The sequence below is a fragment of the Bos mutus genome, chromosome 7, assembly GCF_027580195.1.
Source record: "Bos mutus isolate GX-2022 chromosome 7, NWIPB_WYAK_1.1, whole genome shotgun sequence".
NCBI lineage: Eukaryota > Metazoa > Chordata > Mammalia > Artiodactyla > Bovidae > Bos > Bos mutus.
Window position 1 is genome coordinate 39,355,459 of NC_091623.1, and position 23,317 is coordinate 39,378,775.

General features: G+C 38.7%; 1 protein-coding gene across 3 annotated transcripts in view; it reads left to right on the plus strand.

Moving 5' to 3' along the window:
• Nucleotides 1-23,317, plus strand: part of FER (FER tyrosine kinase) — a 460,352-nt gene that overhangs the window by 297,424 nt on the left and 139,611 nt on the right. For all 3 annotated transcript variants that reach the window (XM_070373202.1, XM_070373203.1, XM_070373204.1), the window contains 3 exons: nucleotides 12,367-12,423; nucleotides 20,473-20,588; nucleotides 23,061-23,155. In XM_070373202.1, coding sequence (XP_070229303.1) covers nucleotides 12,367-12,423; nucleotides 20,473-20,588; nucleotides 23,061-23,155 — 268 coding nt within the window. The remainder of the gene's footprint in view (nucleotides 1-12,366; nucleotides 12,424-20,472; nucleotides 20,589-23,060; nucleotides 23,156-23,317) is intronic.

Below are 23,317 nucleotides of genomic sequence, written 5' to 3' on the forward strand. Positions count from 1 at the left end.
GGGTATAAGATTCAGTGAATACTAGATTGCTTGGTACTTAAAGCTCTCCATGTTTTGGTCAGAAAGTATATCTCTAGTTTTTCTACCCGTTCAGTTCAGACGCTCAGTCATGTCCGACTCTTTGTGACCCCATGAACTACAGCACGCCAGGCCTCCCTGTCCATCACCAACTTCCGGAGTCCACCCAAACCCATTCCCACTGAGTTGGTGATGCCATCCAACCATCTCATCCTCTGCCCCCTTTTCCTCCCACCTTCAATCTTTCCCAGCATCAGGGTCTTTTCAAGTAAGTCAGCTCTTTGCATCAGGTGGCCAAAGTATTGGAGTTTCAACTTCAACATCAGTCCTTCCAGTGAACACCCAGGACTGATTTCCTTTAGAATGGACTGGTTTGGTCTCCTTCCAGTCCAAGGGACTCTCAAGAGTCTTCTCCAACACCACAGTTCAAAAGCATCAATTCTTCAGCGCTCAGCTTTCTTTATGGTCCAACTCTCACATCCATACATGACTACTGGAAAAACCATAGCCTTGACTAAATGGACCTTTGTCGGCAAAGTAATGTCTCTGCTTTGTAATATGCTGTCTAGGCTAGTCATAATTTTCCTTCCAAGGAGTAAGCATCTTTTAATTTCATGGCTGCAGTCAGCATCTGCAGTGATTTTGGAGCTCAAAAAAGTAAAGTCTCTCACTGTTTCCACTGTTTCCCCATCTATTTGCCATACCCAATACTACTGCCTTTAAAAACTTAGGGGTCTACAATATTGGTGTGAGGGCTTCCCTGGTGGTTCAGTGGTAAAGAATCAGCCTGCCAATGCAGGACACACGAGTTGGGAAGATTCCCTGGAGAAGGAAATGGCAACCCATTCCAGTACTCTTTCCTGGAAGATACCATGGACAGAGGAGCCTGGTGGGCTATAGTCCAGGGGGTCTCAAAAGGGTTGGACATGACTTAGTGACTAAACAACACAAGATTGGTGTATTCACTCTTTTTAGACAATCTGTACTTTTTCCTGTGTATTTACTGAAGTTATTTTCTCCTTTTAGTGTATCAGAATTATAACCCTGTTCAAGAGTTTTCTTTTTTACTTCTTTCATGAATTTTTTTTCCTAAGTTCTCAAATACAATATGGATTACTTTTTCTGACTTTTAACATCTATCACTCATGTGACGCTTTAACATTTTGAACAGAGTGCACTCTAAAAGTTTATTCTTTGGAGATGAACTTTCTTAGAGAGGCAGTGCTTGCAATGACATTTGGATTCTTAAATTTATTGCTCATGTATTTAATGTTTGGGTTGTAACCACTTTGTCATAAGTGTCTAATAGAATATACCCTTATGTTTTGAGTCTGTCTTGAAATTCCAGAACTGTGTATTTCCCTAGCGTTTCATCTTTTCCCCTCCAGTGTAGTTGTAACATTGAGTTCCATGAAGTGATGACTTTTATGGCTTATATCAGAGACTACTGCCTGGTCTACTAGGAGAAATTTTTGGGGGAATGGAATTAGAAAACAGACCATCTAGTTTCTAGAAGAAGAAAGTTAGTATCAGTGGAATGATGACAATCATCAGCTACAGATAAAGAAACTTTGGGATCCCTGACCAACCCCTGTGTTTCACTCCTACAAAGGTACGCATACCTCTTGTGCTTTTCTTTTTCACCCCAAATAGCTTCCATTTAACCTTTATCTTTTTAAGGATCGTAGGGAGTAGCAAGCACTGTAAGCAACTTCTGAACACCTAAAGCAGGAACTTTATGGTTTTCATAGTTTAGTAGCTTGTGGGAGGTTAACAAAAAGTTACTCTGAGAAATCTGAGAAACCTTTCTACCTCTTCTGGGAAGGCTTTTTATGCGTCTTTATATAGACCACATGTATCTCAGTGTTCTAGCTCTTCTGACTCTCTATTCTCATATGCTTATATTAAAGCCTTTGAGAACAGGAACCGTGTTTAACTTACCTTTGAATCCACGTATCTTGGAATTTCTAGTGCAACTCAGTGTGTGTGTGTGTGTGTGTGTGTACAAATATAAAATCAGGATGGATTCAGAGCCAGGCTGAGTTGTATCTCAGCTTCCATTGTTTCCCCAACATGCTGTTTCACTGTTTGGCTTTGTTTTAGTAACCTGCCATAGCCTGGTGTATTCCAGACTGTTCTGTATCTTCTTGTGTATTATATTGTGTCTCAAAGTGAGTCCTGGAAAAATCTTTCCTAGTAGTCTCTTTGACTGTATGGAGTCCATTCATATGTATTATATGAAATAGACCAGACCTTTTGACTGCCTAATTTAGAAGTCCTGCTTTCTTCCAAAAGAGTATAATTACCTTTTGTTGTTATTTTACCATGGTAGTGGCAGGTGCATTCTACTCTTCACTCTTCTGTGCCTCATTTATTTGCATTCCTTTCAGGAAAGGAAAGCAAAAAAAAAAAAAAAAAAATGAATCTCAAGACAATTAATTTTCTTTTTGCAATTCTGGGACTAGAATGGATAAAGGTAGAAGTTAGTCTATAAAGAATCTATTGAATAAACTTCCACATTCCTTTTATACGAATTTCTGTGATTTAAATGCTTTCTCTGGTATTTATTGTGAAATGTTTCATTGTAAGAAAGATTGACATATAAAAATTCACTCTAATATAAGGAATAAATTTAGAAATTACCTGATGGCTTAGCTATGAATTTTAACCTTGTTTCAGAGAAAACATTTACCTTTAATTCACTCTGTGAAGCGTTTTAATCAATATTGCTATTTTATGTTTCAGCATCTGCTTCTACTTTTATCTGTATTTACTAATTTATTTCTGAAAGCCAAAGGTTTTACGAGAAATAAGAAATAAGGTTTGAATTACCAAATAGAATGGTCATGGTATTCTGCTTTTAGAATATGGTGCTAAAATTGGATTAACTCTTAATGGACCTTTTAATCTCTGTTGCTTTACTTAAATTTTATTCTTATATTTACTTTGAAATACTGTGTAAAACATGGACAATAAGCCTGGTTAGTTAAATTCATTTCTTACAACTGATTTTACATATGAATTATTCACATTTTCTTACAGAATTACCATTTTCCCTAGAAGCATGTGATTTACAAGGATTGATCACATTCACAGATAAGAAATTTGGCCTCAAGATACATCATTCCTAAGAATATGACATTAGAATATATAGTTTTTCAAATTTCAGTTTATTTTTAGACAACTTTAAGTGTCCTAAGTATTTAAACAATTCAGTGTTAAAAATTATTCTTGGAAGATTTTTTTTAGATATCAGTAGTGTTTTCTAGCAATATTTGTCATTGTAATTACTATGTCTCTTTGATAAGACTTAAAGTAAAAAGTGAAGTCGCTCAGTTGTGTCTGACTCTTTGCGACCCCATGGACTGTAGCCCACCAGGCTCCTCCATCCATGGAATTTTCCAGGCAAAAGTACTGGAGTGGGTTGCCATTTCCTTCTCCAGGGGATCTTTCCAACCCAGGGATTGAACCCAGGTCTCCCGCACTGCAGGCAGACGCTTTACTGTCTGAGCCACCAGGGAAGCAATAGACTTAAATTATCTATTTAGAAATATAGAAGTATTAGGTGCATTCCAATGGGTTTGGGGGGGGGATTCATTATATGCTGATTATACTATCTTAAACAATATGAAGACTACGGGTATTACTGCCAGAGCCCATTGGAATGTTTTCTTCTCCCAAGTGGTGAAACGCCTCCTCTCTTGGTAATGAGGGTGAATTCCGGATGCTTGTTGTGTCATAAATCTCCAGGGAAAAACCTCCTAGTGTCAGAAGTCTCCTAGTGGAGACCTTGGAGTCACAGGTGTGTACTGTGTTACAAAAAGGTTCAAAATGAGGTCACTAAAAAGGTACTGAATATTATATTAATGTAATAACTAAGTATTAAGGTAAAACCCCAATGTTAATAACCTGTTAACTATATTGAATATTTGTCTAGCTTACCTCAGTCATCTAGTTGTTTAGCTTAGCTGATAACTTAGAATTGCCCATTTCTTTTTTGTCTTTAATAAAGTAGGTATAACTGGTGTTACCTTTTGAAATGTAAACAAATGTGTTTTTACATTCAGTGAGTAGTTTAGACTTTGTGAACAAATATATATGTGGGGGAGATTTAAAGACAGAGTAACAGCTCTGTACTCTGTTAAAGCTGGATTTGGCGCGGATAGGAGGGCAGGAGGCTCTGGAGGAGAGGCGTCCTTTAGGATGGGAGCCTCTGGGAAGAGCAGGACACGCGGTGATGTGGTGCTGAAGTGCAGGGCTTGTCTCGTGCGAACCTTGTTCATGGAGCCTTGAAATCCACTGCAGGACTTTTTCTCTTGGGCGCCTTCTGTTCAAGGGTATGAAAACTGGGGAGCTCGTGAAATATTAAAATCCCAGTATGTAGTGCTGGGAAAGCTGGACAGTTACGTACAAAACAATGAAATTAGACCATTCACTCACAAAAGTAAAGACCTAAAGGTAAGACGTGGCACCACAGAACTCCTGTTCACAGAAGAGAACATGGACCAAATACTCTTTGACACAAATTGTAGGAATATTTAGTTCATTCTGTCAAGGCAAAAGAAATAAAAGCAAAACCAAATAAATGGACCCTAATGAAACTTAAAAGCTTTTGCTCAACAAAGGAAATCATTAACAAAGCCAAAAGACAGCCTATGGAATGGGAGACATTATTTGTAAATAATTCCACCCACAGAGGGTTAATATCTAAAATATAGACCACTCATAAACTCACTATCAAAAATGCAAGCAGGCCAATCAGAAAATGGGCAGAAGAGCTAAATAGACTTTTTTTTCCAATGAAGACACGGGCACATGAAAAGATCCTTGACTTCTCCAGTTATGAGCAAAATACAAATCAAAACAGCAATGAGGTGGCATCTCACCCCAGTTAGAATGGCTGTTGTCAAAAAGTCTACAAATAACAAATGCTGGAGACGATGTGGAAAACAGGAACCCTTGTACATTGTTGGTTGGAATGTAAATTGGTGCTGCCATTATGGACAACAGTATGAAAGACCTTAAAAACTTAAGAGTTACCATATGATCCAGAAGTTCCACTCCTAAGCATATATCCTGAAAAAACAAAAACTCTAATTCAAAAAAAATACATGCACCTCAGTGTTCATAACAGCACTGTTTACAATAGCCAGGACATGCAAACAATTCAGGTGCTCATCAACAGATGATTGGCATAAGAAGTGGTTTATATACACAACAGGATATTAGTCATAAAAAGACAGAAATATTATCCTTTGCTGCAGTGTTGGTGAACACAGAATATTATGCTTAGTGAAATAGCTCAGAGAAAGATAAATATCACATGGTATCACTTACATGTGAAACCTAGAAAAAGTACACAAATGAACGTGAACACAAAACGGAAACTGACTCCCAGACAGACAGTGAGTTTACATTACCAAAGTTTGGGGGCCGGAAGGGGATGCATTAACAGATAAGCAGCAAGGCTTTACTGTGTAGCACTAGGGAGTATACCCAGTGTTTCTCTGTATAATCTGCACTGTGCTGTATACCTGCAACTAACACAGTATTGCAAATAACTATATTTCAATAAAAAAATCCAGTGCTAGGCTCATTTACCGGTATAGTTTAGGAGCATGTTTGCTCTCCTGTGTCAGAGAGGAATTTCGATATAAATATTTGATACTACAAAAATGAAAATAATAATTAAAAGATAAGCAACCGATAGAAAAAATTATTCTACACTTTTATTTCTTACATTCTAGTCTTGTATCTACTTGTAATGCAGTGATTTACTGATTTTTTTTTTAATATGCCACCAAAGCACTGATATATCGTTAGAGTAATAATTATGCAACGCATGCTTAATATTAATAGTCCTGCTGCTGCTAAGCCACTTCAGTCGTGTCTGACTCTGTGCGCCCCCATAGACGGCAGCCCACCAGGCTCCCCCGTGCCTGGGATTCTCCAGGCAAGAACACTGGAGTAAGCTCTTTATTATGATAAGCTGCGTTCATGAAGTTTACCCGTGGTTTATTTTTTTTTTATCATTAAGAAATAGTTGTAAATTGGAACTTGGCATTATTTGCTAACACAATTTTGGGGACCACAAGATTAAAGGGACAGAATACAAATAATCTTGACACATCCTAAAACTTTGAGAAATGTTGCTATGACAATCATCTTTTAAAACTGTACTTAAGTTTACCCATGAAAATAAATGATGAGTTACACTCTCAATGTAGACTTCTAATTTGGCACTTGGACAACAACTTATAATTGAACTAGAAATTAGGTTGAAATTCTGGGAGCTGCAATCAATCTTATTGCCATAGAGGAGGTGTGTAAATTTTATGCAAGGTGTGCTTTAGGGAGAATTCTCATATCTCTTAGCTCAGTTGCCTCAGTGATTCAGTTGTCAAAACTGCTTCATTGACCTTCCTGTTCTACAAATCAAATGAAAAACTTTTTGGAATTGATTATATTAAATATAACCGTTAAAGGTCTCAGACTTTCTGAAAATTTTTACCTCTAGGGTAGTTCCACAATGTGGCATGAATTGGCTCTTTGATAACATAACATTCATTTATCATATACAGTAGATAAATATTTAAGATTTTAAAAATTAATGGCACACTTTGGCCACCTCATGCGAAGAGTTGACTCATTGGAAAAGACTCTGATGCTGGGAGGGATTGGGGACAGGAGGAGAAGGGGACGGCAGAGGATGAGATGGCTGGATGGTATCACCGACTCAATGGACGTGAGTTTGAGTGAACTCCGGAAGTTGGTGATGGACAGGGAGGCCTGGCGTGCTGCGATTCATGGGGTCTCAGAGAGTCGGACACGACTGAGCTGAACTGATTCGTGTTATAGATAGTATGTTCTTCATTTGACTCTTTTTAATTACATGATATGATATATGTATTATTTAGAGTCAGATAAGTATTATACTACTGAGTTTTATTTTAATGTAATGTTCTTTACCACACTGAAGAGACTAGTGAAATCAAAACAGAATATGTTGGAACAGTAGGCCAAAAGACAGAAGACTGAAGTTCTTAACTCTCAAACTTAGTACCTGTGTGATCACAGTCAGAATTTTATCTTCTCAAGGCTTCGGTTTTCAGTGTGAAGTGGAGATGATACATTCAATTTAATGGAGGTTCTTCTGAGATTCAGCAAGCAAGCGTGTCTGGGAACATGTTAAAAATGTGTCCCTAGCTTTTCTTTATAAAAGTTTGGTTTTCAGACAAGCGGTAATACTTACGTGGCTTTGCTTGTACTGTGTGTGACTGCGTGCTCAGTTGCTCAGTCGTGTGTGACTCTATGCGACCCCGTGGACTGTAGCCTGCCAGGCTCCTCTGTCCACGGGGTTCTCCAGGCAGAAACACTGGAGTGAGTTGCTATTTCCTCCTCCAGGGGAATCTTCCTGACCCAGGGATCCTGTGTCTCTTGTTGGTAGGTGGGCTCTTCACCACTGGTGCCACCTGGGAAGCCCCCTTGCCTGTACTGTGGGCTGGCTCTAAGTCTGCTCTTAGGCAGTTTTAAAGAATATTCTGATCAGTTGACAAAACCCAGAAATTCTTTTTTGGGGGCGGGGGCGTGCCACAAGGCTTGTGGGATCTTAGTTTCTGACAGGGGATCAAAGCTGGGACCTTGACAGTGAAATCACCGAGTCCTACCCACTAGATCACCAGGGAATTCCCCAGAAATTCATAGTTTAGAAAATGTATTCAGGTCTTAGAGTTTCCTTCCATTCCCCCCTTTCAAAATGAGTTGTCCAATTTAGACCAAATAATTTGATGTTTCAAAAAATTTTTTTTTCATTTTCACAGGTAACTGATAAATGGAAAAAGTATAAGTTTCTTTCATCATAGTAATGAAATGTTAATACTTATGAATTAAATCATAAAACCCTAAGGTCAAGAATATTTGAATAGTCTAAATCAAGTATTTTATAGCTTTTGCATCAGGGAAATTTAATCATTAGTTTTGAATGTAGGTTTGTAGATATGCTGCTGCTGCTGCTGCTAAGTCACTTCAGTCGTGTCCGACTCTGTGCGACCCCATAGATGGCAGCCCACCAGGCTCCCCCGTCCCTGGGATTCTCCAGGCAAGAACACTGGAGTGGGTTGCCATTTCCTTCTCCAATGCATGAAAGTGAAAGTGAAGTCACTCAGTCATGTCCGACTCCCGTCGACCCCATGGACTGCAGCCTACCAGGCTCCTCTGTCCGTGGGATTTTCTAGGCAAGAGTACTGGAGTGATGTGCCATTGCCTTCTCCGTTTGTAGATATAATGGTGATAAATCACTAGCAAGCAGATGAAACAAAACTGTTAACTCTATTCATTACAATTTTGATTCATAGTTTTATGTCTTTTATTTCTATTGACTTATACTTTGGTGCAGCTTTCGTTTTCATGCAGTACTAGTAAATCTGCAAAACTAGGGAAGACACTGCTACTCATGTTTCTTGCAGGCAGTCTGCATCCATTCCTCTTGATTCTTCTCCACATTCAAGAAGGTTGCACAAGTCTACTTCCCCTCTATAGAGAGCAGAGCAAAGATAAAGATAAGAATATTAGGTATAATCTCCATGTGCGCTCAGTCGCACCTGGCTCTTTATGATCCCGTAGACTGCAGCCCACCAGGCTCCTCTGTCCATGGCTTTTTCCAGAAAGAAGACTGGAGTGGGTGCCATGCCTTTCTCCAGGAAATCATCCCAGCCCAGGGATCGAACCCACATCCCCGCATTGCAGGCGGATTCTTTGCCTCTCAACCACCAGGGAAGCCCTGTAATCTCTGTAGAACATACCAGGCCTGGGACAGTTGTTGATGAGTGAGCTGCAGCTGTTTCTGGCAGTCCTTCTGAGTGTGGCTTTTCTTTCCTGTGTGCTAAGGGGAGAAGAGAGGTCAGTAAAGATGATGGGCAAGTCAAGGATCCAGTCTCCTTCAGCAGCGCTCCATTCTCCAGACTCCATGTGACTCAGTGTCTCTGTTCCCTGCCTTACCTTGGAATTTTCTTCTGAGGAGTTTCTGCCTATTTACTTTCTGTTTTCCCCAAGGATAAAGTTATAGGAAACCTCCTTTGTTACCATATTCATCATGACCTGGGTCAGAGGCGTAGTGTTCAGTGAAGCTTTAGTGTCATCGTGTGTCTCAAGTTGCTTGCCTTTCTCAACCAGCAGCCCCGGTAGGAGTATTTCATTTATTTTGTAAGGGAGGAGTTGGATCGTTCCCCTCTTCAGGGATTTAGTTTGCCCCTCTGTCCATATTTCTGCTAAATTGCAGCTATCAAATTGTCACTGGATTCCCTTTGGGTATTTTGTCCCTTCCTCTTACAGACAGACTCAAAAATCTAAATTCTGAGGCTCTAGGCTCCTTCCTTCTGACCTTCGTTTTTAGCTAAAACAGATTAAGAGTAATCTTACTCTTAACGGACTCCTCCTCAATTGCAGTGATTTGCTTATCCAGTTAGTCTTCTTCCCAACTAATGTGCTTTTCTGCCCATCAGTAGAAAGGTGATTTTCATGACTTCAAACCAGGAGTGACCCTCTAGATAACAGCCATTCTGGCCATAATACCCCTTTCTGCTGTTACAGCCCTAGAGACGACAGTAGCACCCTCATCTTTAACCCCAGGTAACACCATGAAAGTGAAAGTGAAGTCACTCAGTCATGTCCAACTCTCTGTGACTCCATGGCCTGTACCTGCCTGGCTCTTCCATCCATGGGGTTTTCCAGGCAAAATTACTGGCGTGGGTTGCCATTTCCTTCTCTTTACCATCTGAGCCACCATAGCCATTATTTAAATTTCAGACTTAGGGACCCTTTCCCAGACAGAGGCTCTTCAAGGCATTTCTTTTTTCTGATTGATGTATAGTAAATTTACAATGGTGTGTTGGTTTCGGGTGTATAATAATTTATATTTACTGATTCCATACTCCTAATTAATTCATCCCTCCCTACCTCTTTGATAACCATAAGTTTGTTTTCTGTATCTGTGAATCTGTTTCTGTTTTGTAAATGAGTTCATTTGCATCATTTTTTAAGATTCCACATATAGGTGATATCATATATTTGTCTTTCTCTGACTTACTTCACTTCATATGATAATTTCTAGGCTTATCTGTGTTGCAGCAAATGGCTTTATTTCATTTTTTCTTATGGCTGAGTGATAACCCATTGAGTATGAGTGTGTGTGTCTGTGTGAATGTGTGTATGAGTGTGTGTTGTATGAGTGTGTGTTGTGTGTGTGAGTCTGTGTGAATGTGTGTGTGAGTCTGTGTGTGTGTATGAGTGTGTGTGTGTGTGTACACATACCACATCACCTCTATCCATTCACCTGCCCATGGCGTGTGGGTTGTCTCTGTGTCTTGGCTTTTGTAAACAGAAGGCGCTTCATTCTGATGATATGAAGTGGCATCTTACTGTGGTTTGTTTTTGTATGTTACTGACTGATGATGTTAAACATGTTTCGATGTGCTTATTGTCTATTTGTCCATCCTCTTTTGTTAAGTATTCTACCTAATTCTTAAAATTGAGTTGTTAGTCATCTTGTTTTTGAGGTGTGTGTTCTCTGTGTTACATAGAAATGATTTGTCATTTATATATGTTTCAAAAATATTCTTCCAGATAGTAGTTGGACTTTTCGTTTTTTTTAACGAGATTTTGGGGAAATGCATGTTTTTAATTTGATGAATTCCAGGTTTGTGTGTGTGTGTGTGTGTGTGTGCTTTTTGTCTCCTAAGAAATCTTTGCTTACACGCTTGGTCATGAAGATATTCTCCTGTGTTTTCTTCCAGGACCTTTATAGTTCTTCTTTTATACTTGGGTTGAAAGACTTGTCATGGAGGCAGAAAACTTTCCTCTGTCCTTCTAGATTCTCTGACTAGTCTAACATTTAAATTGACACAAGACAGATTAACAGGAGAAAAAAATCAAATCTAATTTTGTACATGTACATAGACATGAGAAGTTTAGAGTTAGGAATCTAAAAGATATATATGCCCTCCTGAGCTAAGGGATGTATAGGAGCCAGAGGCTTCAGAGAGGAGGGTAATTCTCAGAAAAGAAGAGCAGGTGTTAGTAATTGGATGTTTGCCCTGTCATTCAGATAGGTCATGAAAAGTTATTTCTGGTAATGACTGTTACTGTGGGCAGATCACCATATTTCAATTCTTAAGAGGGAGGTAAAAATTTCCCTTGAGTCCGCAGGGTCTCCATTGCCTTTAGTCCAGAGTAATCCAAATGCCAACGTAGCACGTTTGAGGAGGCCTGTTAGGAACCCCTGCAGATCATACATGTAAAGTGTTCTTTCAAAACAATCATTGTTGTTCCTTTTGTTGACCTATCAGAGGGTGGTGGCTGGGTACAGAGTGTTTCAGAAGGTAAACTAATTCAAAATGGCTGTCCAGGACATTTTAAAGCTGTGGTTGAGGTGAGTTTTTACTTCAAGATGTTTGACTATGTGTCGCAATTGGTCCGACAGATCACAGTTATATTTCAGTCTATGTAGTGGGGGAATACTATGCTTTAATGCAAATTCTTTTACATAAAGAATAAAACATACCACTCTAGGATTTTTCTTTCTTTGCCTCATTTTCCCTCCCCTCCTTTCTCCGGTCTGTCTCCTACCTCGTTTCTTCCTTCTTTAATTTATATGTCTTTCTGCTGTTACAGCATTGTGTACTCTCATAGCTGAGACTTTTTAGATGATAAAATATTCCCTAAGTAGTGATTAGTTCCTGAGGTCAGATAATGGAGTGTTCTTTTATAATGCATGTTTGCATCATTGGTTGTGTGTGCCTTGATGATACTGTAATTGATGTTTGTTGCTTTATTATGCTATAGGAAATTACTTGGGAAAGATGTGGGTCTATATTCACTCTAATAGGCAGCCATAACTCATGACCAGCTGTGGAAAAATTAGATCTTAGGAATGTGGTTTGGATAGAAAAATAATTCTGTATGATGAAGTGAGGACTGGAAATTTAACATTGCAAAATGAAATTTCCTCATGTACTGATGACACAACATTCTGAAATGACAAATAACAGCGTAGCCTAAGCTTTATGGTGGGAGGAAAGTGTATGCTGTGTTCTAGTTATAGGGATACCATCATTTTGAAGTCTGAGAACTCTGATAAAAGTTTGCTATAATGTAGATCTTAAAGTTCTGTTGTGTAGGAACACTTCTTAAATCTGTTTTATAACCTCTTGAGGTTACAGCTTCTTCGTGTGCTGTTGATTGAATGGTATGAATGAAATATCCCTTAGGTCTATATGCCACGGCCTCAAATGCATCTTAGAGCAATTGCGTTTCTCACCTAAGCTAAAAAACCATTCTTTCTTTTTGCCATAGGATAAGAAGTGGATTCTCAATCATGAAGATGTCACATTAGGAGAATTACTGGGCAAGGTATGTAATCCACTGAGCTGAATAACCAGAAGTCTTGATAGTGATTTTGAACTCTGTGATTCTTTGTTTCTTCAAAGCCTTTCTAATATTCCTGCACACAGCAGGGTACATTCACACGTGAACCTAGAAGAACACGGTGCCGTATCTGTTACAAACTGTGGAGTTCGTGGTAAAAGAAGTATGAAAATCTTTTAAAAGTTTAAGGATTACCTTGACTTTTAAAAAAATAATGTAAATTTTCCTCTGAAAGGATTAAAAGCCACAATAATTTTTATTACATTGTAGTAAAACCAAAACTAGTGAGCTGAGATTTGGAGAGGAGCTGTGAGGTAATAAGAATGTGTACACCAGTGGGCTTAGTCCATGTGTGTCTGGTTCACATGGTCAGAAAACATGCAGGCCTGCTCTCAGGGATCTCAGGACGTGCATAGAATCACAGTCTGTGGCAACATGGGCCGTGTTATTTCAATCTGAAAGCGATGTGGGCAGGACACATGTCTCAATGCACCCATTCTGTAGCTGGCTCTGCTCATGGCCACAGGAAGTAGCTATATATACGGTAAAGTCACTTTCCTTCAAACTGGTTGGAAATTTCCAACTCAAAGGCAATATGAAAGTATATTATATCTATAATCAAATGGGTTATTTGGACATGTTGATTTATAATTGAGTTCCAATAGATAAGCATTAACGTCTTTATCGATGGCTTAATTAGTGAAGTTTGAATTGAGTTGGGGTTCATAATACAAGGGAAAAAATAGTGTAAAATCCAGGTAGGGAAAACTGTTACTCGTATACTTCTGAGTGATCAGTACTAGAATTTAAGGCTCAGCATTTCAAGTAAAGAAATAAATGATTATCCATTACTTATCTTGATTCAAATGTAAACTTGATGAATTGACAGATTTCCCCTATTTTTTAGCCTCGCTATGTGTTAAGAAAGTGAATCCCTGTTGAAACAATCTATTTTGCAGAATCCTTATTATTTTAAAAATATTTTTCCAAATAGGAGCATTAAATTGCTATTAGAAAACAGTTTCTATTGATTGCTAATACTTATTTAGTAAGTAAATTCTAAAGAATTTCAAGCTACAGTAGCTATTATGTTTATTTCCTCTATTGTAACCATAATTCTTAAGGAAATATTATACTTTTTCATTACTTTAAGTAACTCGGTATCAGTTATTGGGCTAAAAATTATTACAAAGAAATAAAGTAATTTCTATGAAAATACAATTAAATATAAAGTTATAAGATTAAACCAGTTACTGAAAAAGTGTGTTGAGAAGGGCAGATTTTTCAGTACTAAGTAAAAAAAAGTTTTCAGTTAAAGAGAGATATTTCAGTTATTTTTATGTTTAGTTTAATATGTGATACACGATACTTCACATATTAGGAATTTTACCCATTAGGTCCTTACTTGGTAAGGTTATTTGAAAGAATAATTATTTTCAATGACAAGGCAGTAGCATATACCCGTTTTAATAAATTTAATCATTTTAATAAAACAAACACTTCAACTTTAGAGACATGTATGGCTTAATTTCAGGCTTCCTGGTAGCTCAGACGGCAAAGAATCTGCCAGCAATGCTGGAGACCTGGGTTCGATTCCTGGTTTGGGAAGATCCTCTGAAGGAGGATAGGGCAACCCACCTCAGTATTGCCTGGAGAATCCCCATGGACAGAGGAGCCTGGTGGGCTGCAGTTTGTGGGGTTGCAAAGAGTTGGACATGACTGAGTGACTAAGCACATAGCTTAGTTTCAGCAAATATTTCTGAGTTGAAAATTGTCATTTAATATTTTCATTACCTGTTCTGAGTGTTTATCATATACTGCTTGAAAATGCATGAGAAAAAAAGAGGATTAACCTATACTTACATACTTTGGGATTTAGTAGTAACATAAAGTTGATGTGGTAACTGTAACTTTTACTGAGCACCGTATTTCTTCATACTGTGCTTGATAGCTGGTAATCAAAAATATTAATTCCTCAAATATTTATTGAATGCCTACTGTATGCCAGGCACTCCCCAAGGAACTCGGAATACATCCATGACCAAAGTAGACAAATGTCCTCGCCCTTGTAAAGCTCATATTCTATCTAGCAGGGAAAGACAGACAAACAATAAACAATAAATAGGTAAACTTCATAATGTTAAAGGTGCTAATCCTGTGAAAACATGAGGAATTTAGAGTGCTGTTGGTTGGAGTTGCGATTTTTAATAGGGGAATCCAGGTAAGCCTTATCAAAATTGTTACTTTCCAATAAAAACCTGGCAAGAAGGGATTTAGCCACGTGGTCAAATGAGGAAAAGGATTTTAGGCAGAGGGAGTATCAATGCAAATTACATTTGATGAGCTGGAGAGGCAGTTTGTTGTAGTTGAGTAGGCAAGAAGGAACAGACTCAGACTACAAGTGGCTGAGGTGGCACAGACCATGTCAAGCCGTGCTGGTCAATGTAGTTACTTTGGCTTTGAATATGTGTGAAAGGGTAAGCTGCGGGATGACTTTGCCTGGAGGAGTGAGATGATCATACCCTCTACAGAGTTCACTCGGGCTCCCGTGTTGAGAATAGGCTGGGAAGGTTTGGAAGCTCTTGTCTTTACCTAACTAATGATGATGGTTGCTGGTCAGATCACAGAAGTGGCAGTGGAGATGGGGGAATGTGGTGGGTTCTGCATTTGTTGTTATGGTTGACCCAACTGGGGCGTGAGACATGGAGGAGGTCGGCTTAGGTATACCAGGTTTTGGGGACTGAGATTAGGGGTTTTGCATGTAAATATTAAGGTTTGTCTGCTAGACTTCCCAGTGGAGATGCTGAGAAAACAGTTGGGTATTAAGTCTGAAGTTTAGAAAAGAGGCGTGGATCAAATTACAGAATCGGTAGTTGTCGCTTACTTGATGGTTTCCTTCGATGAGTTCAACAATGGAGTGAGTCTAGGTAAGAGGAGAGAGAGCTTGAGCTCTGATCACTTCAAAATCAAGAGGCTGCAGAGAAGAGAAGCAAGAAGATTGAGGCTGAGAAAGAGAAATCTCCAGAAAGGCAGAAAACTGGGAGACAGGATGCCTTAGATGCCAAGAGAAAAAAGTATTTGAAGGAGTGATCGGTGGTGGCATCCACTGATGAGAGGTCAAATGAGATGATGACGGAGAATCACTGAATTTAGCAATGGAGAGACTCCTGGTGACTTGACTGAGCACTTTCTTTAGCATGTTTTATGTGAAAACCAAGCTGGAATATATATTAGGGAGAATGGGAGGAGAGGAAATAGGGATGGCAAGGATGCAACTCTGAAGCTTTGCTGTGAAAGGAAGCACAGACGGTGGCGGTTTCAGAAGAAATGATTTGTGTGCTGTTGGTTAACCCGAGAAAAGCAGCATGCTGGTTTGAAGCTGGGAATGATGTCGTGAAAACTCATGATTTTTAAAGGAGATGAGAATTGCTGAAATAATATCATTGAGTAGACAAGAGGGAATGGAATTTAGTTTACAATGGAGGATTGACTTTAATAGAAGCACAGTTCATCTTGTAACAGCAAGGAAAATTGGTAGGAGGGTCAGTGTGGACCTGAGAGTCGGAAATTGCTTCAGTTTTCTCAGTAAATCAGGAAGCAAGATTATTAGCTGAGAATGAGGTTGTAGGGGAGGTACGGGATCTTTAAGAAGGGAGCTGAAGGGTGAGGAAAAGTTAATTAGAATGAGAGTGTTCATGTTCTAGGGAATTGTATAATAATTACTGAACAGTATTAAGGACCCCCTAGAGGTGTGTGTTCTTAAAGTGAAACTAGTCAACACTGGTGTGGACTTTCTCCATCCACACTGAACTGTATCAGCCCAGAAGGCCATGCTGCATTTGGTCTGGGTTGTGGATTTGACAAGGGGGTTCTGTAAATTAAGAGGAATAAAGAAGCTGGGCGTGTTCGGTAGACAGTAATTACGAGCCATGGAGTTTAAGCTGAATAAGGAAGAAACCAAGGCTGTTAAGGGTGTAATGGACAATAAAAAGTAATAGGATCTAAAGATTTGGAGGTTCATATCATGAGAAGCACTGGGCTGGAGGAAGCACAAGCTGGAATCAAGATTGCTGGGAGAAATATCAATAACCTCAGATACACAGATGACACCACCCTTCTGGCAGAAAGTGAAGAAGAACTAAAGAGCCTCTTGATGAAAGTGAAAGAGGAGAGTAAAAAAGTTGGCTTAAAGCTCAACATTCAGAAAACTAACATCATGGCATCTGGTCCCATCACTTCATGGGAAATAGATGGGGAAACAGTGGAAACAGTGGCTGACTTTATTTTTCTGGGCTCCAGAATCACTGCAGATGGTGACTGCAGCCATGAAATTAAAAGACACTTACCCATTCTAAAGGAGATCAGTCCTGGGATTTCTTTGGAGGGAATGATGCTAAAGCTGAAACTCCAGTACTTTGGCCACCTCATGCGAAGAGTTGACTCATTGGAAAAGACTCTGATGCTGGGAGGGATTGGGGGCAGGAGGAGAAGGGGACGACAGAGGATGAGATGGCTGGATGGCATCACTGACTTGATGGGTGTGAATCTGAGTGAACTCTGCGAGTTGGTGATGGACAGGGAGGCCTGGTGATGATGAATCACAGCCCCGTGCTGCGATTCATGGGGTCGCAAAGAGTCGGACACGACTGAGCGACTGAACTGAACTGAACTCCTTGGAAGGAAAGTTATGACCAACCTAGACAGTATATTAAAAAGCAAAGACATTACTTTGTCACCAAAAGTCTGTCTAGGCAAGGCTATGGTTTTTCCAGTGGTCGTGTATGGATGTGAGAGTTGGACTCTGAAGAAAGCTGGGCGCCGAAGAATTGATGCTTTTGAACTGTGGTGTTGGAGAAGACTCTTGAGAGTCTCTTGGACATCAAGGAGATCCAACCAGTCCATCCTAAAGGAAATCAGTCCTGAATATTCACTGGAAGGACTGATGTTAAAGCTCAAACTCCAATACTTTGGCCACCTGATGCGAAGAGCTGACTCATTTGAAAAGACCCTGATGCTGGGAAAGATTGAGGGTGGGAGGAGAAGGGGACGACAGAGGATGAGATGGTTGGATGGCATCATCGACTTAATGGACATGAGTTTGGATAAACTCCAGGAGTTGGTGATGGACAGGAAGGCCTGGCATGCTGTGGTTCATGGGGTCACAAAGAGTTGGACACGACTGAGTGACTAAACTGAACTGAACTTATAGGGTCAAGGAATTTTCAGTCTGGGTACTAGAGGAAGTAAGCTAGAAAAATGAAAGCCAGCCAGAAGATGAGATAAATGAAATAGATGTTATCGAGGAGTGGCATTATTGGTGATGGCAGAGTTTAAGATCTGAACCTAGAAAATAACTTGGAATGCAGATCATTGGAGGAGAGATGATCACAAAACAGTTTGAAGTGTTGGAAGGATCCTTAATTGTCTCTTGAAATTTCCAAGTATAAGACAGGAGTAACACCTGGTGCAGTGATTCAGGAGCTCAAATAGTCAACAAATGAGGGAAAATATTTTCAAATGCAGTAGCTGCTAGCCAGGGTATTGGGTATGTAATCAAATGATAAAGTTTCAAAGCTAGGGGTTTTTAGGAAGGCAGTAGAGAGAACATTTTAAAAGCAGTGACAGACAGCTAGTGGAATCCTTTATTCTGTCTCCAGGGCACTGGGAGAAGGCCTGGTGTATGTGTATAGGGGACTGAAAGGAAATCACAATTTTAGAAGCCAAAAGAAACTCACCCACCATTTGAGTGTTCTCAAGTGAGAGTGAGGTTTCTATTAGAGCAAGAAGGTGAAGAGCATGACCAAAGAATAGATCAAGATAAAATTTTAATGATAGACCGGAAGTTCCCAAAGACACAGTGGAGGCTGGGGATAGAAGAGAAATAGTTGGAGACAGCAGGAGTCCGCCCTGCCTGATCAGAACCAAAGAGTGGGGATGGACCGCCAGGACCTTCTGTGGGGACAGACATAAACAAGACAAGAGACACCATTAAGCTTAGCCTCATGGATGTGGAGCCAGCAATGGAGATGAAGCTGTGCCTGCTAGGTGGTAGGGAGCAGTGGGTGGCCTATCCTTTTTCCTGACCTGTTTGGATGAAGAAGAGGTGGTCTGTGAAGCAGAGTCTTTTTCTCCGTGTTTCAGATTCCTCCCTTGATCACTGTTAATAGAGTTGACGTCTTCTGAGTGAAGACTGTTAAATAAATGTTTAAAGTTTTAAAATGCTTCCTATGAGCCAGGACCTATAGGTCTGTATAGGGCAGAGACCAGTAAAAATGAACCAAGGGGCCAATGGGATGACAAGTGTTCAGGAAGGACAGAAATAATCTGGGGAAGATCAGGAATCTCTTCATACAGGAGGGGCAGAAATGCACTTCCGGAGTAGTCAGCTTGTTCTTTGATTGGAAGTAGAGGGGAAGTATGTAGAAGGCAGAGCCCATATTTTGAAATCCCTGTCTGAATTTAGGATACATGTAGCAAGAGGGAGCTAGACAGAGGCTGAGAGAGTAATGGCTGTGGAAGGCTAGATGTTGAAGAAGGCAGGAGTGTTTCTTGCAGCAGTTAATCTGGCAGTGCTGTGGTGTGTGGGTTGAAGGCCTGAAGAACTGATGGTGAGATCAGCTGAGGTGAGAAAAATGAGAGCAGCTGTCTGAGATGTGAAGAGGAAGACAGCAGTTTCTAGAGGGGGATCTGAACGCTTGCAGAGAGAACAATGGTCCTGCTAATTTAGTCAGCAAGTGTCTTCCAGTGAGTTAAATGTTAATGAATTTTAAGTGCTTCAGAATCATTCAGGTAAATAACGGTCTAGCAGTAATCATGTATACTAACACCTTTACTGGGTCTATTTCTGATATAATAAATGATGTGATGATTGTGGGAAGGAAAAAACCCTTGAATAACACGGAAGGATATAAAGCTCAACTTTTTCTGTTTCTAGCTAATGATGAATGTGTACTCTGTTGAATTTATTGGATGTTTACTTTTCATGTAATCAGTCATCGTTTTCAATAAATATTTGAGTTGAATATTAGATTTAATAGTAATACTATTCATTACTTAAATACCAAAGTATGCTTAATATAAGTAAAATCAATGTTATTTTAAGCAAAGAGCAATTAGCTAATAAATAATGAGTTTATTAAAATCAGCATTTTAGTAATTTTCAATTATTAAGAACAGTTAAAATTTATATACCGTGGACTGTTAAGAATTATGTTGATCTTAGAACTCATACTCATGGATTTTCAGACCCCTCGTTGAGTTACTTCTTGCTCAACAGTGGTAGCATTAAAGCTATTTATGATGTTGCTTATTACAGTTACAGCTAAGAGTGCACATGCGTACGGAGGACTTAGAACACCTAAAGACAGCTGTCATGTTGGCTTTCCAGATCTTCTCTTATTTTTTTCATACTTATCATAAAAGCAACTTCAAACTAGAAATAAGGCATTTTAAATCAGAGTATGTTCAAGCCATAGAGTAAGGCTTGGAGCTCAGACATCTGGCAGAGATGAACTCGCCGTGGTGCTTGCGTTTGGGCAAGCCCCCCCTTCCCTGGCGCCTTCCAGAGACCGCTGACGGCTCTGCCTCTCTCACTCTTCTCCACTCAGTCCTGGCCGTGTGCATCAGTGCCCCTAATCACCTTACAGCACCGTGGCTTTACCTGTAAGCGTTAATGGGGACTTTTTTAATACACTGATACCAAAATGTAGAGCTTGAAGGTAAAGACTAGGCGGAGTGAAATTTAGGTACTTCTGACAGTGTTAGTCTTTCCTTTTACACTACTACAGTTTTTTCCCATTTCCTTTCCCATTCCCCTCAAGCCTCAGTCTCCTGAATGGCTGGAGTGTTGAATAGTATATTTAAAGTTGGAGAATTGGAAAGAGCAGCATGCCAAGTCTTTATCTATACTTGAAATTGAATAAAGCCAACAGAGTACTCTAACTCAAAACTCATCATTACATGCTTGCCTGGAATTTTGCAAAGACTTATGTGACTGTCTTACACACCAAATGATAAATATGTTTGTATTTTCAGGGAAATTTTGGTGAAGTATTTAAGGGCGTATTAAAGGATAAAACTGCTGTTGCTGTTAAAACGTGTAAAGAAGATCTTCCTCAGGAACTGAAAATAAAATTCTTACAAGAAGCCAAGTGAGTTCTTTAAAATAATGTTAATATGTACTACTTAAAAGTGATTCATTAAAATGTAAGTTTGAATATATCTTAAATTATGATTTGATGAATTAGAAATAGGTACTTTCAGAGTCTTCAAAAGTAGACACTTCAAAAGTAGGCAGTCTGAAAACAGAAAGATTCTCTTTTGAAGTGAGACTCTAGGTCAATTAGCAGTTACAGTCAAAAGAGCCAGATGCTAAGAACAGTGAATATTCTTCAAGTCATTAAAAAAAACATTGTAGTATTTCTTGCTTCTATCACATGCATATACACATATGTATATATGTAGTGTTGTGATTGACCTTATAATAAAAATAGTCTGTATTCTCCAAATAAAATACTTACTGTAAATATACCTTGAGAATTTAATGACATTTTCTTTACTCTCCTTAGATGTTATGGCTTGATTGTTTGTTCCCAGCTGTCACTGTTCTTTTCTGAGAATCTCAGAGTTCCTCTTCAGCTCAGTGTCTGACATTGTTCCAAAATTTGCATTGTTTGTTTTCTAATTGATCTCCTAGAATGATTGTCTTCCCTTATATGTTTTAGCTAAAATTTAATGTTGCAACTTCCCAGCTCTATATTGCAAGTAGTTAGTGGTAAAATCTAGTATATACAACAAAACACAAAACAAATGGAAAGGGGCTTTGGATAGAGAATGGACATATGAATGGGAGCTGTACAGATGAGTGGTTGGGTGGTTGGGAGGGAGAGAAGAAGGGTGTATAGATCATAGATTGGTGTAAAGGGAAGAAGGAAAAGAGGTGTGTGTGAGGGCCTGTTACCTGCTACATGGCATTGTATATAAAAGCAAAGCTTTCCTAAAATGTGTGTGTGTGTGTGGGCAGCGGGGTGGGGGGCGTGTTACCTCTTTCACGGCATTGTATATGAAAACAAAGCTCCGTAAAGTGCCCTGGAATAACAGAGGACATGCAATGAGAGAACTAAATCCTGTGGAGTGGAGCATCTTGATGTCATTTCTCCATGTAAACAATAGATATTTATAGCAATGTATTAAGCTAGTTGGGTACATTTATTAAATATCTATGGAATAAAATTGCAAGCATTTTTCATATATATCACCAGCAAATCAGAAAAAATACTCTATAATGAATTTAAAAGCATCCTATTGGAACTGAAATTCATAGGCTCATCATTTTAGTTATTCATAGATATCTTAAAGTATCTTGCTTTCTAATTTGTGAATGTTTATTGAAAAATAGAGTTTAATTTCTTCTTCTAATGTGAAACTATGAAATTTTCTGTTAAAAATTACAGTGATATCCTTGCAAGCTCTCAAGTATCTTTTAATTAGAAGATAGATCTATATATTTAAATATTTAATGTTATTTGGGTTCATCCTGGCTGTTTTGTAGAATTTCTTTATTAAGTAGTTTTCAACCTAAGAAATGACATTTTGGATTAAAGTCAATCATTCTAGAACTCCCTTTCTAATTAATCATAGAAACTGCAAACTCTGTTATTAACAGTATTTTTTTTTTATCTCTAGAATTCTTCCTAGTCTGTCTTCATTTGTTAATAAACATTGAACATTTTCAATTTATGACATTTTTCTTAGAGCTATCTCTGCTTTAGTTGTACATGTACAGCACATATATAAACTATTTCATCTTTCTCCAAATGAAGTTATTTTTTTCATTCTCCTAGGAAGGAACCTGTGTTTTTTCAAATATGAGTGAGTTTATAACTGTGTCAACAGGATAATATGGAATATCATTTGATAACAGGAATCATCAGGGCAAACAGACCTGTGAGGGCATCTAATCTATTTTTAACTCATGCTTGGAGTCCTGTAGATGAGTCTTTGCTACTTTTATAGCCCTCTGAAATTCTGCCTTTATCCAAACCAAAACTTCCTTGCTTTGACTTAAATCTAATATTACTTATTGTTTAAACTTTCTGCCAGGCTTCTCAAAACTTTTGAGTTTATACTATTTGAAATTGACCATGATTGTCAAGTAGGTATTATGAAATCTAAATATGAAGTGATTACTCTATAGCATTTACCAATATGAATTGTTCTTAAATTTTAAATGAATTGTGTACATAAAACAAAACTAAACAAAAAGATGCTGCCCTAACAGCTTACAGTTTTTGGTCCACTAATACTCTTCAGCTTTTGTGAGGGCATCGAAAAGCAGATGCTTTGAAAAGAGTTCCACATATTTTGGACTGAGTAAGTTATTCAGATTTAGCATGGTTGTTAGTTATTCAGAGTGGATACTAATTTTTATATGAATATTTAATTAAAAGCTGACTCATTTATTTTTCCAAGATTTATCAAAACTTACATGCATCCCATTTATCATAATTTGTGTTCGTACTTACGTTTTAAAAATTGTGTATTCTACTTGTGCACACTACACATGATCATAAATCAATGCTTACTACTTAAATGGTGACTATTCTTATATTTCTCTCATCCAGAATTCTCAAGCAGTATGATCACCCCAATATTGTCAAACTTATAGGAGTCTGCACACAGAGACAGCCTATCTACATCATTATGGAACTGGTTCCAGGTAATACCGTTTTAGCAGTTTCCTCGATGGCATTTTAATGTCTTTCTATTGCTTTTATATATTGTCTCTTTGATTTCTCCTTGTGAAGTTTCCAGTGACTTCTTTAACATTTTCCTCATGATGAAGAGCTTGTACATGTACTCATTGTTTTTATAGTCTCTA